General features: G+C 35.8%; 1 protein-coding gene across 3 annotated transcripts in view; it reads right to left on the reverse strand.

The window, feature by feature from the left end:
* LOC137250976 (gastrula zinc finger protein XlCGF58.1-like) overlaps window positions 1-18365 on the reverse strand; it is a 42816-nt gene that overhangs the window by 2969 nt on the left and 21482 nt on the right. Inside the window, exons 4-5 of one of the 3 annotated variants that reach the window (XM_067784779.1) lie at window positions 16406-16937; window positions 11344-11795 (exon numbers count right to left, since the gene is read on the reverse strand). In XM_067784779.1, coding sequence (XP_067640880.1) covers window positions 11561-11795; window positions 16406-16937 — 767 coding nt within the window. In that variant the 3' untranslated portion in view covers window positions 11344-11560. Of the gene's footprint in view, window positions 1-4738; window positions 5280-11343; window positions 11796-15904; window positions 16087-16405; window positions 16938-18365 lie in introns of those variants that run through there. The other 2 variants (XM_067784780.1, XR_010953138.1) reach the window with 2 other exon arrangements.

Genomic DNA, 18365 nt, shown 5'->3' on the forward strand with positions numbered 1-18365 from the left:
TGTAGCAAGAAAAATAGCACATTTGTTTAATAAAAAATGGCAATGAGAAAAGTGCACCTGTCAAATTACGCTCAACCTAAGCACAGCGCCTTCTGTTATTTATCTCGTTAATTTCTCCACTCAAAATGCAATTTTATCACAACGAATTTCACAATTATCCGAAACTTACAGAAACACATACCATCTGTTATTTATCTGTTTAAACTCTGTTATTTGAGCCAAATCGGTCCTCCCGTTCTCAATTTTCGATTTCTCCAATTTTCCGACTTTTCCGCAGGGTTTTCCCAAAATTTTCTTTCGTAAAAACCTTCTCCTAGCAATTACGAAGAACTGAAAAAAAAATCGAGCCAAATCGGTCCAGCCGTTCTCAATTTTCGATTTCTCCAATTTTCCGACTTTTCCGCAGAGTTTTCCCGAAATTTTCTTTCGTAAAAACCTTCTCCTAGCAATTACGCAGAACTGAAAAAAAAATTTGACCCAAATCGGTCCTGCCGTTCTCAATTTTCGATTTCTCCAATTTTCCGAATTTTCCGCAGGATTTTCCCAAAATTTTCTTTCGTAAAAACCTTCTCCTAGCAATTACGAAGAACTGAAAAAAAATTTGAGCCAAATCGGTCCTGCCGTTCTCAATTTTCGATTTCTCCAATTTTCCGACTTTTCCGCAGGGTTTTCCCAAAATTTTCTTTCGTAAAAACCTTCTCCTAGCAATTACGAAGAACTGAAAAAAAATTTGAGCCAAATCGGTCCTGCCGTCTCAATTGATGAATTACTATACATTTTTCACACCATTTTTATATATATTGTAACGAATTTGCTTACAAATCCTCTTATTTGAAATCCTCTGCTAAGTTCGAATCACTAAACTGTTGAATAAATAACTCCAATTTGTAATAATGCAAAATGCCTTTATTAAAGTACTTCACAATAACAAACTGTGCAACGAATAGCTTGCTTAATAACCACACTGATTGATAGCTCAATGAAACTCTGCTATTGCTCGCGAGATATCGTCTTAATCAAACTGCTTGACAACTCAAATCAAACTGAATTACTTCTTACTCGCCTGCACCGCTTTTATAGTTTACGCTGCATACTTCTAGGCTCTTCGATTTCCAGAAGTTACTAGTTGTTTCGGCTACAAAATTTGCCAGCCACAACTACGTGCACAAATTATTGCTCTCTCTTGTGACAACTCAGATAAGATATATGCATGTGTTTGTAGTTTACAGTCTCCCGCACACACATAAGCGTATAAGTAAATTCATCGGTGTGTGACATCTCATCTCTCGCTGCCTTGTATGTAAATGTTGCTCGTCGGAATGTGTACATATGTGTAGACGCAATTATTGATTCGTTTATGTAGATACATAATGATTGAATTATTGATGTGAATTCACGTCACTGCTTAGCATCGGCCTGGAGATGGCAGCACTCCTCAGTTTTGCTAATATTCGTAACAATATATAGAAGATGTGCGTACACAAATATAAATATAATTATAATAGCCGTGTTTTTTTATACACGCGTATACGTTTACGTTTGCGCGGGAAAAAAACGCCTATCCTCGCTTAGATAATGCTTAGGAGACCCATCTAGCGGCAGTGGTTAAATAACTAGCTGCAGCCACAGGGTGTACCGAAAAGCGGAGACACAAACCTCTGATGGCCATAGGGTATAACATATAGCTAAATAAGTTGCGATGAATTGTGGACACACATAGAATACATAGAATTAGTGTAGAGGGTGAAACAAAAACACATATTTCAGTTACATCTGAATTATACTCAGTAGTACCAAAGAGCGTAGATTAATAAGAGGGAGCATTGTAGAGTCGTTCATTCTCCACAAAGTGGAACGGCTACACCAGGAATACACCATACGTTTTGCCCCTGTTTCGTTTTCACCATCGGGATTAAAAAAGTCATGAGCCTGGGTATTCGCGCAATTTTAGTGATGTAAATTGCATGGCGCCAGCGCCAATGCGGTGCTAGCTCAATGGTAACTCATTGACGCAATTACTCCAAGCGAATTTTTGACGCTACTTAGTAGTGAGTGCGTAGTACATTTGACTTGCGCTATAGAGTGAACGACTTTTGTGTGTCAGACACGAGTTTGGTGTTATTGGCGCTACTGGCAATGATGACACTGAGCTGATGGCGGTAGCGCTGGAAGTTCAGCTTTTGAATCAGAGAAAGAATTGATGACCCGTGTAAATTATTATGGCTTTGGCTATTATTGGTTGTGTATTTGAACCAAATAAATGTTGCGGACATAACAACCGGAGCCATTTTTGAGTTGTATATTTTATATTTAAATCACAATTAATATGGGTGTGTTTGAGCAGCCAAATAATAACAGTAGTATTGCTAAAGTGCTGCTTAGTTGATGGAATGTAGCTAATTTCCTAGTGATGATCAATAGATTGTCAACATTTCGTTCAACGAACGCGCGAAATTGCCACATCTGCTCAAATTTTCCATTGTTGATTTAACTTAAGCTGTTATGCCAATATTTTTCAGCCAGCTTATTTCAAATAGGTAATTTTTCCAAAAGCAAAATAAATTACAGCAAAGATTACAGAGTTAAACAGCCTTAAAAAATCAGCTATGTTGAGGCGGACAGCATAGCAAAAAGCAGAAACGATATAATAGAGAGACATTGCATAGACGAAAAATAGTGTGAGGCAAGCTTCACAAAATTCTAGTAGGTCACATTCACCACTTACCACAGCAGAATTTGTTAAACTCTGTATTTGTTATTTAATAATTATTTGTACACTTTTTATTCAGCTAATGTGTTCAGAATTTTAACTTTTACTCACTAAAACTCCAATCAGTGTATTTCTGTGCTTAAATTATGTTAAAAATTGTGTTAAAGTTTTTGGTGTGGTGAAAGTGACCTACTAGAATTTTGTTACGCTCCGCTGCTTTCCACCGAAGTTCGCGCATGCAATATCTTTATATTCCAAAATTTTTGCAAAAAGTATGGTGAATTCCTCGCGCAGCCGTTCCACAAAGTTTTACAAGTCTACAATGTACCATCTTATAATTTTTAAAATCTTTGGTAGTACACATTTTATGCGCAGCAATTTCAGATGTGTATTTAAAGTTTGGCGCTTAGCAGTTCATATACAGACCAATTCTAAATATTCTCGCGGAATTTTGTTCTCGCGGATTTTTTATTCCCGCGGGAAAATTCCTCCAATTCTTTTCTCCTAGGGAGAAGAATAATTGGGGAATAGGAATTTCGAATTTTCGAAGTCAGCTGTTTTGTCAATTGAAATTTCGTTGCGCATTTCTTATTTTGTTTAAAAAATTGTAAAGTTTTATTATTGTTGCCAATTTGTTTGAAATTAAGAAATAAGGTATAAACAATGCACATTATTGCATTTCATGTGGTATTCACTGAAATGAGTAATGAATTGGTGCCACAGCAACATCAACAGAGGAGCATAAGAAGAAGACCGGCGGATAACACAAATCCGCCGGAGTTGCCTGCATTCATTCTGAAAAGCAATTTTCTGGCGGGGAAGGGAAAAAACTCGCACGGAATTTTCGTTTAGAATTGGGCTGATAAAGTTTAAGCGTAAAAAAAACACGGCTAATATAACAATATGGTGAAAATTTTTAAAGAAAAAGTTCAAATAAAGTTCTTGCAACCGATGCCAATGTGGTTTAACAAACGGGTGCAGTGCCGTTATTTTCGCTGGAGCATGTAAAAACGCGTGTGGGAATATGTATGTAGCAAATATATATGTATGTAGCAATCATGCGTATTTATGTATTCACATATTTACGTATATATATGGCAACATACTTTCGTAAAAAGCTGTCGATGGCAATTCGGAACAAGTTTTGTTTAATGAATTCAGATTTAAGTTATTATTGTTTTAATTAATATTACTAAGCAATAAAATAATTAGAAATGAAATGTACTTATGTGTAATTTATACAAATAAAACAAACTAGGCAAGTTTACATATATATTTATCTGGCTTTTATATTTTCCACAGGTATTGTCATATTAACAGAAAACCCTGTTGATGTAAAAGTTTATGCTATTAATCTAGAACAAACAGAAATATCTGTTATTTCAATAGATTTCACTGGTAGTGTCATCTGAAATATCTGTTATTTCAATAGATTTCACTGGTAGTGTCATTTCGACAATAAACTCTGTTAATTTAACAGTTTACGCTGATTATTTCTCATCTCATCTCATCTTAACATTAAATCTGCTAATCTAACAGTTTGCACTGGTAATTTCAAAAGAACAAAAATCCCTTTCATATTAACAGTTTTGATTGGTATTTTGATTGGTATACAGTAATAATTGTTAATTTAACAAAACTATGGGTAAAGTATACTGAAACAACTTTTTTTATTTGACTACTAAAACGGTCAATTACGAATCAACGATTTGTGTGCAGTTGATTCAACATCTTGTTGCGATGGATAAAAATTGACCGAAATTTCGGTTGATTTGACCCGTATTTCGGTTGATTTTACCAGTCTTTTTCCTTCAGTGCAGTCATAGTCTAAATAGAATAGGTATTACATTTAGTTGCAGCTTTTTTGACAGATGGCTCATAGAAAAGTATGTCAAAAAGTTGTAACTAAATTTAAAACCTATTTTATTTTGACTATGACTATGCGCCTATGTATATTGATTTGGCCGTGATCATATGCGTCTATGTATGTTAAGCATAACTAGGGTATACAAATTATCATACACTTACCGCGAACGACGTGTAAATCCAATATCAGGACATAATTCACACCGATATGGCATGCCTGTATGTTTGAAAAGATGTTCCTTTAATTGATTACGATTTTCGTAGAAAACGCCACAATAGCTGCAAAAATGTTTGACACCTTCATGTTGTTGCAAATGATATGTGAGCCGTACTTTTATGGGAAATCGTTTATCACATAAATGGCATACGTATGGCATTTCCCCGGTGTGTGTTCGTATGTGTACATTTAGGTCAGCTTGTCTTGTATATTTACGTTGACAGTGGTGACATTCAAAGGATTTATCTTCCGCATGTAGGAGCTTGTGAGCCGTTAATTGCCATGCACTTTTAAAAGAATTGCCACAAACATTACAAACGTGCTTACGTTCCGCCAGATGAACACGCTGCATATGAACACTGAGATCACGTTGCTTGTAATATTTACGCTTACAAATGCCGCATTCATACTTAGGATCTTCCAATTTGACTAGGTGAATGTTGTGCTCATGGATACTTAAGGATTTCGCATTTGAGAACTTACGTGCTGAAAATTGTTATTTTTGGTTTAATGACATTTACTTAGATTTTTCCGAGTTTCAGCTACGGTTAGAGTTAGCTTGAGTTTACAACTGCTAATCAGTTCGATAACTGCCGAAGTGGTAGGGCTAAACTCCAGTGAAATTTAGCTCGCACTGAAAAACCGGCCCTTAATAGAGAAAGTTTTTTTTTTTTTTAATTAAAAGGAACAAGTGGGCTACTCGGCGTCGCTTGAGCATACAACAACCTATATTATTTTCTTTCCCTCCATGCCACCCCAGCTCTCCTCCACTTCGTATCTCCAAATAACACTATATCTACTTCTTTCCTTGCTGTGCTTTGCGATGGCCCCCTTTTTATATCCATCCATGTTTCCTTATATTTCCACGTTTAGCTCTGAAAACTACAGAGTCGACAATATAAGATACATATCATTTTATTAATTCACAAAGGCGGCCCTTATCAACAAATTTAAAATTTGACAAGACAAGCAAAAAACATTTTTTTTCACATTCAATTCAGGCAGAAAATGCTTTTCAAAAGTGGCGTAACTTCCTTGTTATTGGTTATAACACTTTCAAATTTTTTCTGGGGTTGTCTTTTAATACATCTATCATACCAAAATCTGCGAAAAACGCAGTTTCGAAAAATCTATTGGTTAGATTCTTTGTAAATTAAGCTAATGATCTGGGCGAAAAAAGAAATTCATTTAGCCATGTCCGTCCGTCCGTCCGTCCGTAAACACGATAACTTGAGTAAATTTTGAGGTATCTTGATGAAATTTGGTATGTACGTTCCTGGGCACTCATCTCAGATCGCTATTTAAAATGAACGAAATCGCACTATAACCACGCCTACTTTTTCGATATCGAAAATTTCGAAAAACCGAAAAACTGCGATAATTCATTACCAAGGACGGATAAAGCGATGAAATCTGGTAGGTGGGTTGACCTTATGATGCAGAATAGAAAATTAGTAAAATTTTGGACAATGGGCGTGGCATAGCCCACTTTTAAAAGAAGGTAATTTAAAAGTTTTTCAAGCTGTAATTTGGCAGTCGTTGAAGATATCATGATGAAATTTGGCAGGAACGTTACTCCTATTACTGTATGTGTGCTAAATAAAAATGAGCAAAATCGGATAACGAACACGCCCACTTTTTAAAAAAAATAATTTTAAGTCAAATTTTAACAAAAAATTGAATATCTTTACAGTATATAAGTAAATTATGTCAACATTCAACTCCAGTAATGATATGGTGCAACAAAATACGAAACTAAAAGAAAATTTCAAAATGGGCGTGGCTCCGGCCTTTTTCATTTAAATTGTCTATAATACTTTTAATGCCAATCCGACAAAAAATTTACCGATCCTTGTGAAATTTGATAAGGGCATAACTTCTACGACGATAACTGTTTTGTGAAAATGGGTGAAATCGGTTGAAGCCACGCCCAGTTTTTATACATTTTCCAAAATTATAGTATATTTCTAATTTGCGTCATAAAATCAGCCAGGTTTCATCAATTAAACAGCCTTTGGTAATAATTTGTCGCATTTTTTCCTTTTTTTCGAAATTTTCGGTATCGAAAAAGTGGGCGTATCGATCTTCCCCATTTTCGAAGCCAATAAATAAAATTATCTCAATGTTTGCTCAACTTATCGTGTTAACAGACGGATGGGCATGGCCGAATCAAACTCTTTTTCGAAGCTGATAATTTGACCTTAGGTTAGGTTAGGTTGAACTGGACGGTCCACGAGGACCTCACATAGACTGATTGAGTCCGTAGTGTTACCAGAAGTTTGTTTTAACGACCAAACTGAAAAACCCTATCAAAAGCGAGGACCTATGTTATAAAATAACTCCGTCCTCTTGGCAAATACTAGAAGCTTCCTAGGATTTAAGCCACTTGCTGCTTCTAGATCTGACAGCTGTATCACTCCTAATAGTTGGAGTCTTTGCCTGGCAAGCGCAGGGCAAGAGCACAGAACGTGCTTGATCGTTTCCTCCTCCAGCCCACACTTCCTACATCTGCTATCACTGACCAAGCCTAATTTAAAGGCATGTGACGCCAGAAGGCAGTGTCCAGCCAGAATACCCGTCATGAGTCTACAGTCCTCTCTTTTTAATGATAGAAGCAACTTAGTTAGTCTAAGGTTGTAAGACCTACACATAATCTTCGACACTTTACAGCCCCGCGCTTGAACCCACGCCTTTCCCGCTTGGTCGATCATGTGCACCTCTCGCCTTCGCTTAATCTCGCCCAGTCTAATTGGGACGTCTACGAAGCAAGCTTCAAGAGATGCGAAAATTTTAGCTAGTTCATCTGCTTTTTCATTCCCATCTAATCCCATATGCCCTGGGACCTAATATAGATGTATTCTTCTCACTGTCCCATTTCTCTCCAGAGATTGCTTACCCTTTAACACGCATTTAGATGCTGTGGTATGACGCCAAGCATTGATAGTCTGCATACCCCCTCTAATTTTTTGAGGTAGGTTGCTCGTTGTGTGGCTTTCCACCAAACAAGAGCTCCATAGTATAGAAGAGGGCTTACAATCGCTGTAAAACCCCAATGAGAAAGAGGGGGCGATAAGCCCCACGTCACCCCAGCATTCGTTTACATGCATAAAGTGCCGTTGAGGACAGCTTACTGTCTAGGATCATTCCTAGATATTTTGTGCAAAGTTTCCCTGTAGGGTCACCCCTCCTAACTTAGGTCTTAGGTCTGGTCCAATTTGGGACCTTGCACCTCTTTGTAAACAACACCATATCCGTCTTCTCCGCTTTGGCTTTTTATTACTTAATGTAAATATTGTTTTCAATAAAACAGTTTAACTAAAATTTTTTTAAAATTATTTTATTAAAGTTTTTAGTTTTATTTAATTGCCTATTATTTCTCATTCTATTTACTTCATTTAGTGACTCATTGTTACAAGGACTCTTTCCTGAGAATATGTTACAATCCAGGTCACATAATCCTTCCAAAGACTCTACTCTACTCGACGCCATGTATGCCTGTCTCTCCTCGAGCTCCAAAATATTTTGATGTCAGTTCTACCGGACTGTATGGAATATTTGTTCCAAATGTGAGCCAAATCGGACCAAAAATAAGATTTTTTTTAATATCTCGATCTTGCGCCACCTGGTAACGATTTTTTTTATGTGTCGCTTTCTACGTATGTATGTAATATTTGTTCCAAATATGAGCCAAATTGGACCACAAATACTCGCTAACTAACTGATATACGAATACTAACATATGTACCAGTAGGGTACTTAAGTATTAAATGGATATATTTACTTGAATGCTTATAACTTTTATATTAGTCCATCGATTTTGTCGAATGGAAGCTTAATTTTTTGTAATAAAACAGAGCTTAGAGAGAAAAAAACAAATCTGCAAAAAAATAAAAAGTTTTCGAGATCCTTCCTCGTAAAGTACAAATTTTTTATATTTCTACAAAAAAAAAAAGGAAAAAATCCATAATAATTGTTCGTTATCTTTGAATCTGCAGGGCCTAGCAAAAAGTGTTGTATGCACAGTTTATAGCAAATTTTATTACCTTTGAAAAGCTTGAAACCATTTTGAAAAACCGTTAATCGTAAATATCTCAAAAACGTTACCATAGAATTAAAAATAACCTTGATTTTCGTAATCAAGGGTGATTTTACATAGGAATTTCATAATGGCGTCTCTGGTGCAGAAAAAATTGGAATTTGTGATCCAGTGTTTTACGGCTTATATTCGGGAAGATGAAACATCTATGAATAGTTGCGCATGCATTTTATTTTTATTTTCTTTAAATCTGTATTTAATTAGGAAAACATGCTCAAATTGCTTTATACAATTGTTTTGTTATTGATATTAGAGAAAAACAAGTAAAGGTGTCTAAGTTCGGTTGTAACCGAACATTATATACTCAGCGTGAGCTTCAATTGCACATTTAATTTCAGATAAATTACTTTTCTACATAACGCGTGGCACCGCCCGTTTAAAAAAATGCCTCCCCATTTCCTCTTACTTGATAAGTGAAATATCATTGACTCAAAACTATTTGTTGCTTAGTTATAGCTTATTATTCTAGTCTAATGGTCTTTAACCGATCTCGTCCGTTTTTACTAGAAATATTTTCTACTATAAGGAAAATATGTGTACCCAATTTTATTACGATCCGTTAATTTTTCTTCGAGTTATGGCTCCCGTAACATAGAAAATTGCAGGGATGCACCTTAACGTTAAGCTAATCGTTTATCAAAAAATTTCCACCGTTTCCGTTGAAACACTTCGAAATATTATCGATAAAGAAATTATCAAGATAAATGTATCTCGTTTTTAACCGAAACGAAAAGCTTTCGTTAACGTTAAAAACGTTAACAAAAACGTGATACTTTATGTTTGAATTGTGCTGGCAATGCTATAGCCATGGTGAAGCCGTAAGGTGGCAACAGCGAGCGGACATGCACACACAAACTCCATGTAATTTGTTTGTGTAATTCGTTTGTGGTAATGTCAAAAATTCTCTGAGAAATGTTCGTACTGTCAAAATTCATGAGAAAAGTTGCAATCAGCTTGGCTAATGTTTTCACCTTTAATTACTCCGCCACCAATCAGCTTTGCCAGCATAGCTTGAAATTTATAATCAACATAAACGATTTGATTTCGTTTTGATATGGCAGAAAACGAAACGAAATCATTTCGTTTATTTGACGTTCTTAACGTTAATAAACGAAACGAAAAGACTTTGTTTCGTTTATTAACGTTAATTATCGTAACGAAATGATATCGGTTCGTTGGTTAAGCATGCCTGGAAAATTGCTTAGTCATAAAGGGGGCGGTGCCACGCCCATTTTTTTTAATTTGAAGTTTTTCCTATTTATTGTTATAAATGAACTTGGGAAATGCAATACCATTGATATAAATTACTTTTTGAAAAGATATAGCTTACTTGATTCGTCCACGACCCTTTTAAACATTTTTTATATAAAAGTGGGCGTGGTTCTTAACCCATTTCGTTAATTTTTCTTCAAAGCATTCCTTATAGTAAAGGCAACCTCTCTGTCGAATTTTGTTACGATAGGTTTAACGATTTTTGTTTTATGATTAATAATATTTGTAAAATTGATTTTATCACAAGTGGGCGGTGCTAGGCGCATTTTAATATTTTTTTTTTTCAAATTTGTTTCAAGAGTCTCAATGTCAGCCCAAACGTCAAATTTCAACATCCTAGGCGTAATCTTTACTAAATAATCAGGTTTTTTGTGTTTTCCAAAATGTTATATATATAAAAAGTGGGCGTGGTTATCATCCAATTTCGCTCATTTTCAATACCAATATATTCTGGGTCCAGATAAGCTCGTGTACCAGATTTGGTGAAGACATCTCAATATTTACTCAAGTTATCGTGTTAACGGACAGACGGACGGACGGACAGGAAGTCTATATCTATCTCGATTCCTTTACACCTGTACAACCAACCGTTATCCAATCAAAGTTAATATACTCTGTGTGAAAAGCACGCTGAGTATAATTACAAAGTTTACATGGTTACTAAGGCATGTTTCAGAATTTCACTTCCTCAACAGCTATCTTCTCGGGATCTGAGTATTGAACTCGAATCTCCAACATGCATACTAGTGTTAAGGCAGATGCCTTTATCTACTCAGCCATATGAATGTCCCGCTGCTCGCTTTGCAATTGATCTATAAGTGTTGCCTTTTTGTTGCTATTCCTTTATTCACCATTTAGGTACATACTAATTCTATATGCTTTTTAATCTAAATTGTGTGGAATAACTTCAGGCGCGAGGAGATTGGGAGATTTCGAGTTCAATACTCAGCTTCCGAGAAGCTGATGAAGTGAAATTCAGAAACATGTCCTTGTAACCATCGCCGTTTGTAAACTTTGTAATTTTTCTCTAATATCAATAACAGAACTATTGCCATTAAAGTTAAAGAGGTAATTGCTGCTATCCATTTAACTATTATTTGTAATAAAATATTTTTTCGGGGCTGCTGACAGATGTTCGTTAATGAAACAAGTCTGGCCCTGTGTGAAAAGGAAAAATTAATAATTTCATTAAATGAAATTGTGATTCCATTTAGTTTCTTTATGAAATTGGTATAAACCTAATTTTTATTTTATGAATACTTAGGAGGTTAACAAGCCAATAAAAACTACATCCATTGCTAAATAATTTCTTTTACACGATTTGTATTGTATGAAACTTAGTTTTTTAATTTCTAAAAATTAATATTTTATTTACTAAATATTAGCTAGCCAGATATTTTCAACTATGTATCACCTCGGATTCAAGTGCAATATCATCACCATCAATTAAAGTATTATCAGTTGCACCGCCTGACTCGCCTTCAACAGTCCTTACAATATTGCCTTCAACATGCTCTTCATAGTAGTTAACGCGTCGTATACGTGTCGTTTTGCCTGTATTTTGTTGGAACATAGCAACAAGTTCCTCATCACTCATACTGCTGCAATGTACACGCTGCAAATGTCGTTTGAAGCTGCATTGAAAAAAATTTTAGTTCTAAAATTAGTATATATAAATAGTTAACAAAATTTGATTGTAACGGGGACCCATTTTAAATGCGTGGTTAAAAAGTCGTCCTAAGTAAAAATCGTTCTGTACTTCACTAACTTTTGAGAATCCGACTTTTCGAAATTTTAGCTAACGATTTTTCACATTGTAGCGATAAGGTTGCTCCCCGAAGGCTCTGGGGAGTGTGATGGTCCTTTGCCGGATACAGATCCGGTACGCTCCGGTAGCACAGCCCCATTAAGGTGCTAGCCCGACCATCTCGGGAACGATTTATATGGCCACATCAAACCTTCAGGCCATCCCTCCCTCCCCACCGCCAAGTTCCATGAGGAGCTTGGGGTCGCCAGACCCTCGTCTGTTAGTGAAACAGGATTCGCCGCGGATAGGTGAGGTTGACAATTGGGTTAGGAGAAGCTTTATATTGCGCTGGCAACCTGAAGCGTTGCGCTACACAGCCCCTTGAATCTGGTATTTTAGTCGCCTCTTACGACAGGCATACCTACCGCGGGTATATTCTGACCCCTAACCCGCTGGGGGACGGGTACGGTTCGGTTCACTTTCGATAGCGGCTGTGCCATTCACTAACCCAGTTTTGACATCATTAACGAGGTGACAAATTTAATTCGCTTAAAAGGAAGAAGAGTGGCTTTACAGCCACTGCCGGCAAGTGTCGTTACTAAAGCGGCAGAATTGCAGTACTAACTTCTAACGTGGCGAATTTGTCGAGATTTTACCTAACGACTTACGTTTAGGATAACGATTGTGCTTTTTACTAACTCACTTTAAGCATGGCAAGCAAGGTACCCATTATAATAAGTTCAAATGGAAAAATAATGGAGCTCCATTTAAAGAGCCAACTAATGATAACCATATAACCATAATCATATAAAACAGGTGATCCAACCTACATTATGGAAATCAATACAATCGATTAATGGTGCCATACCATAACGCTAACGCCATAAACATACCATAGCCAACCAATTGGTTTTCGGTTTCTCGTCATATCCATAACCTAAAAATATTTGAGTTGGTGAATTTAATAACTTTTTGTAGATTTTATTCATTGTTTTGGATACTCTATGACTAAGAGACTTATTTTTTGTGGAATATGTTTGTATTTTTTTGCGTTTTCTCCATTTTTGAGAAATTTTCACGATTTTTAGGTTAAGGCACCATTAATCGATGACATTGGACATGGTTATGGATATGGTTATGGTTACGACTATGGCGTTAGGGTTAAGGAAGTTTAATTGGCCCTTAAAGCCCGCTTATGGCAATTGCACACAGAAATTTAATGGAATCACAGTTTTGTTTAATGAAATTATCCTTTTTTTCTTTTTCACACAGAGCCACCTGCTTCATTGACGAACATCCGTCAGTAGCCCCAGAAAAATATTACGCATTTGACATAAAAATTTTTAACTGTAAAGGTAATCAAAATAAAATGCATGCCCACATATTCAACAATGTTGCACATAACCAAATATGTGCCTATTTAATAAATTATATTCAGCCCAATTCTAAACAAAAATTCCTTCCGGGTTTTTTCCCTTCTCCCATTCCACGGTGGGGTATTTAATCAATCTAGTTGGCCAAAATTTAAACCGGAATTTTTTTTGTTCATAAAGTGGTTGTCTCACTTCATTGTTATGAAAGGAAATATTTGACAGTAAATTCACGGTGGTCCGCGCAGAATTACTATGGCTCGGGACCCCGGTTTCGGATGGACCGGTGGTAATTTTTTTTGGCATTACATGGATATGTCAATATGGGTAATAAACGAAAAGAATTTTACTCCGCATTTCTATTGACATTTTTAAGTAGGGTTGCCACTTGGGTCTACCACGTTATCCCCAAAATCAAAATCCCCAAAACAAAATCCCCAAATCAAAATCCCCAAAATCAAACTCCCCAAAATCAAAATCCCCAAACTCATAATCCCCAACACAAAATCCCCATTTTATGTGTGATATAAATTCAAATTAGGTTTAAAATCGCCGCGACCAAAAAAGGCTAATAATCCATACCAACTTTCTGCATAGGCGGCCTTCGGACGCGCTTATAAAAAATAACCCTGGGCTACAGTCCTATATACGGATAAGTAAAAATATGTATTGCCAAAACGTGAATTTATAGTTATACATAAATAAATATGAATGAAAGAGGAAAGAGATATTGCTATTTTGGGTCTACCACGTTATCCCCAAAACCAAATCCCCAAACCAAAATCCCAAAAATCAAAATCCCCAACACAAAATCCTCATTTTATGTGTGAAATTAATTCAGGGAGTGCCACGAAATCCAAAAAAAAAAAAAAAAAATTAGGTTTAAAATCGCCGCTACCAAAAGAGGCTAATAATCCATACCAACTTTCTGCATAGGAGGCCTTCGGCCGCGCTTATAAAAAATAACCCTGGGCAACGCGATGTTAAGTCCGGGTGTGTGGTATAAAAGTGGCTTCCGCCACGGTGATGTCCTTCTGCGTAGTACACGCTTCTGTTAGCTTGTTCGAATTAGAGCGACTAGCAGTCCTATATATGGATAAGTAAAAATATGTATAGTCCAAACGTGAATATATAGTTATAAATACATAAATATGAATGAAAGAGGAAAGAGATATTGCTATTTTTTACACGGTCGTGATGTTTATCATAGCACTGGGATTTTGTGTTTGGGTATTTTTTTCTTTAGGGATTTTGTGTTTGGGTATTTTTTTTTGGGGATTTCGTGGCACTCCCTGCTATTTTTTACACGGTCATGATCTTTATCATAGCACTGGGATTTTGTGTTTGGGGATTTTGAATTTGGGGATTATGTGTTTGGGTATTTTTTTTTCTTTGGGGATTTTGTTTGGGTATTTTTTTGGGGGGATTTCGTGGTACTCCCTTGCCACTTAGGGTTGCCACCTCACCTTTTTTATATTTCTTTTTATATCCACTACCATCTCGGGAACGGCTTAACCGATTTGAATCAAATTTAGTACATCGATACTTACTTAATTGGCGCTTAACCGTCTAAACGGTTATGGCCGTCCAACAAGGCGCGCCATTCGCTCCTTCGTTCCGCCAACCGGCGCCAATTGGTCACACCAAGGGAGTTTAAATCGTGTTCCACCTAGTCCTTCCAACGGATTGGAGCCGCCCTCTACCTCTGCTTCCATAGGCGGGTTCCGATAGAAACACTTTTCACAAGGTTGCCACCTTTTGCCAATAAGGGTATCAGCCTCTTACAAAATTGATCACCACTCAAAAAATCGCGGATATGCGCAGCCGTTTTTGTTATTAAACTTTGAAACAAACACAGGCTTATGTATTGCCAAAAAACTACTGACATGATATGCCATGAAAAAAGATATATATTTTTTTTTGCAAGGTTTTTAAAAAATTTAATATTGAAAAGCAGTAGCATTGCAAGTAGAATAACTCAGTTAAAACATGCGGAATAAAAAATCTAACATATGAATTAGAAACACATTTATCTGTCCTAAAACAAAATGTAACTAGATTTGATTAAGGCTAAACAAGTGAGCAAGTATTTAGGTTAGAAGGGTATATTGCTTTTTAATCCAAAAAACATCGAACTGCATACAATTTTTATACAAATTCAGATGTGCGTGGCTAGCTCCGTTGACTTTGCAGATGGGTTTTGGGGTATATATACTATTCAGTGCACATCTACCAACGACAGGGAGTATATTTAAAAAAAATTGTAATATTTTGAAAAAAAGACGTTTGGCCAGCTAGATTGATTAAACACCCCACCGTGCATTCCTCGTATTCTAAATAAAAATTCCTTGTGTCTTTTCACTTCTCCCTTTCCTCTTATTCTGAACAATGTTCGAAAAAGCCGAAACTGGTTATGGGAGAACAGTAGGTACTATTAATGTGAGTGACTCTCACTCACTTCTCTACTTCTCTGCCATTTCTGAGGAGTTTTTTCACTTGTTAAATTAAAGAGAATGCATCAAAATAGTTAAAGGAAATTGGTTTAAGAAAGAACACTTATTTTTACAAATTTGTGCTAAAATATGTACATTCTACCACAATATTCTTTATTTTAAGTCGAAAAGTATATCATAAGCAACGGAAGAGCTCTTGGTATATTTGATGTAGCCATTCAGAAATTGCGCAAAGATTTTTTAAGAAGGCTTGAAAAGATTTTCCCATATGACGAAAGACGAATTCAACTCGACTTGACCGCCAGAAAATTTCTATGATGAATGGAAGCAGGCAACTCCCGCCGCCTTCTGATCCCTAAGAAATGCGCAAAAAAAAAACAATTTTTCAATTATGAAATAATTTAAATAAAAAAAGCAATAATTATCTTAAAAATTATTGTTCTGGCCTTGAGCTTGAATCGAACCGTGAAACCTTTATCAACAGGCCGATAAAACAACAACAATTGTATTTTATTTTGTTTAATTAATTTTTTTATATTATATTATTTTATTTATTTTGTTTTATTTGAATTTTCCTTCAAAGATTAAAAAAAAATTACTTTTTCCAAGGACTTTTAAGTGACAAACTGTTTTGGGTCCCTGTATTTAAATATATTTATTCATGCATTACTTACACGTCCCGATTAGCAAATCCATGTCCATCACATTTTTCGCAACGATATGGCATCCCTGTATGTTTATAACTGTGTGCCTTTAATTTCTGTTTCGAATTGAATTCTGCACCACAATCTTTACAACGATGTTTAATACCATAATGCTTTTGTAAATGATATGTTAGGCGTACTTTAATGGCAAAACGTTTATCGCATAGATGACAAGCGAACGGTAGCTCTCCGGTGTGTGACCGCATATGTACATCTAAATCAAAACGGCGTGCATAACATTTCTCGCAATGCGGACATTGTATATTCTTTTCCAAATGTAATTTCATATGATTACTCAGTTGATTTTTAAGTTTAAACGCATTACCACAAATCGGACAGAAATTATCTCGATCTTTGTGCGCTTGCTTACGATGTTGTTGTAGTAAATGTTGCGTTGCATAGGAACGACCACAATCGTCACATATATATATAATATCTGGCGATGCACCTTGATGGGATTTCTCGTGTTGATTAAGAGATTTTTGATTTTTACACTCGCGTGCTGAGAAATAATTTAGTATACAGATGTTTTTTGTTTTTTTTTTTTTTTTTGTTGAATTTTAAAAGAAAGAAACTCAAACATTCAGAATTTAAAGTTCTTAAAAGATATTGATAATTGTTGTTTTATTAACTAACGCTTATTTCCTCCAAACAACTAGGAAATACTCCCCGAAACTGATTACTTTCCCAAAATTATTTAGACCAAACTCTATATACATCATGAATCATACATATATATATGTATATATAATAAATGGGAAAGTAGGGCTGTATGGATATCTGAATGTTTCGAAGTGGGTGTGATCACATGCTACCTTTCTGACTCAATCACTACAAACCGGCTTTGTTAATGTAATAAATAATTTAATAAGAGGTCATTCTCAAGAAGGATGTACCGGGCTCTTTTTTGTCACGGAAGTGTCTTAAAATTTGCCCGAAATAGCCCCGAAAATATCCTAAAAACAGTTCCACAATGATCCGGAGATAGTCTCGAAATGATTGTAATCAATTTGAAAGTCCTGAATTGATCAGAAAACAATAAGAAATGATAAAAAAAACAATCCCAAAAAATCCGCAAAGTTTTCCTAGATTGTTATACCTCTATTAGTATAGCCCGTAGACTTAGCCCCGGTTTTTCAGTAGTTGGTTAAGCTAAGCTTAAACTAAGTTTGCTTAAACTCTAGTCAAATTTAAACTCCAATTAAACTACTGAGCAGTTTGCCAGCCACATTTTAAGGCCACCTTTGGTGTTGGCTTTTTGTACGGCAACATTGGTTTTTTATTATCTACATAATTTGTAGATACGGCAACAGCTGGATTTTGTTTACCCAACAAACATGGAAAAAAATTCTCCAGCGAAATATATATCTAGTTCCGGAAGTGATATCCCACATCATTATTAAATTATATTTAATCCAGATAGGTCTCGAGTTGATGTCCAACTTCATTCTCCAAACACTACCAACCTTTGAGAAATTTTGTAAAACTAAGAGTTTTCGAGTTGATCTCCAACGTCATTAATATTATTTTATTAGTTATTAGCTGTGTGTTTTTTACATCTATATACGTTTACGCTTAAACTTTATATGGACTGTTAAGCGTCAAACTTTAAATACACCTCTGAAATTGCTGCGCATAAAATTAGTACTACTAAATTTCAATACGCATAATACTCAGATGCAACTGAAATATGTGTCTATGTATCACCTCTAAAAATGGTGTGTGTCCACTATTCATCGCAGCAGGTTCAGCTATATGTTATACACTATGGCCATCAGAGGTTTGTGTCTGCGCTTTTCGGTACAACATGTTCTTTAGCTAGTTATTTAACCACTGCCGCTATATTGGTCTCCTAAAGGTTATCTAAGCGAGGATAAGCGTTTTTTTACGCGCAAACGTAAACGTATACACGTGTAAAAAAAAAAAAAAA

Source organism: Eurosta solidaginis, chromosome 4 (genome assembly GCF_040869045.1).
Source record: "Eurosta solidaginis isolate ZX-2024a chromosome 4, ASM4086904v1, whole genome shotgun sequence".
In the NCBI taxonomy this organism is placed as follows: domain Eukaryota; kingdom Metazoa; phylum Arthropoda; class Insecta; order Diptera; family Tephritidae; genus Eurosta; species Eurosta solidaginis.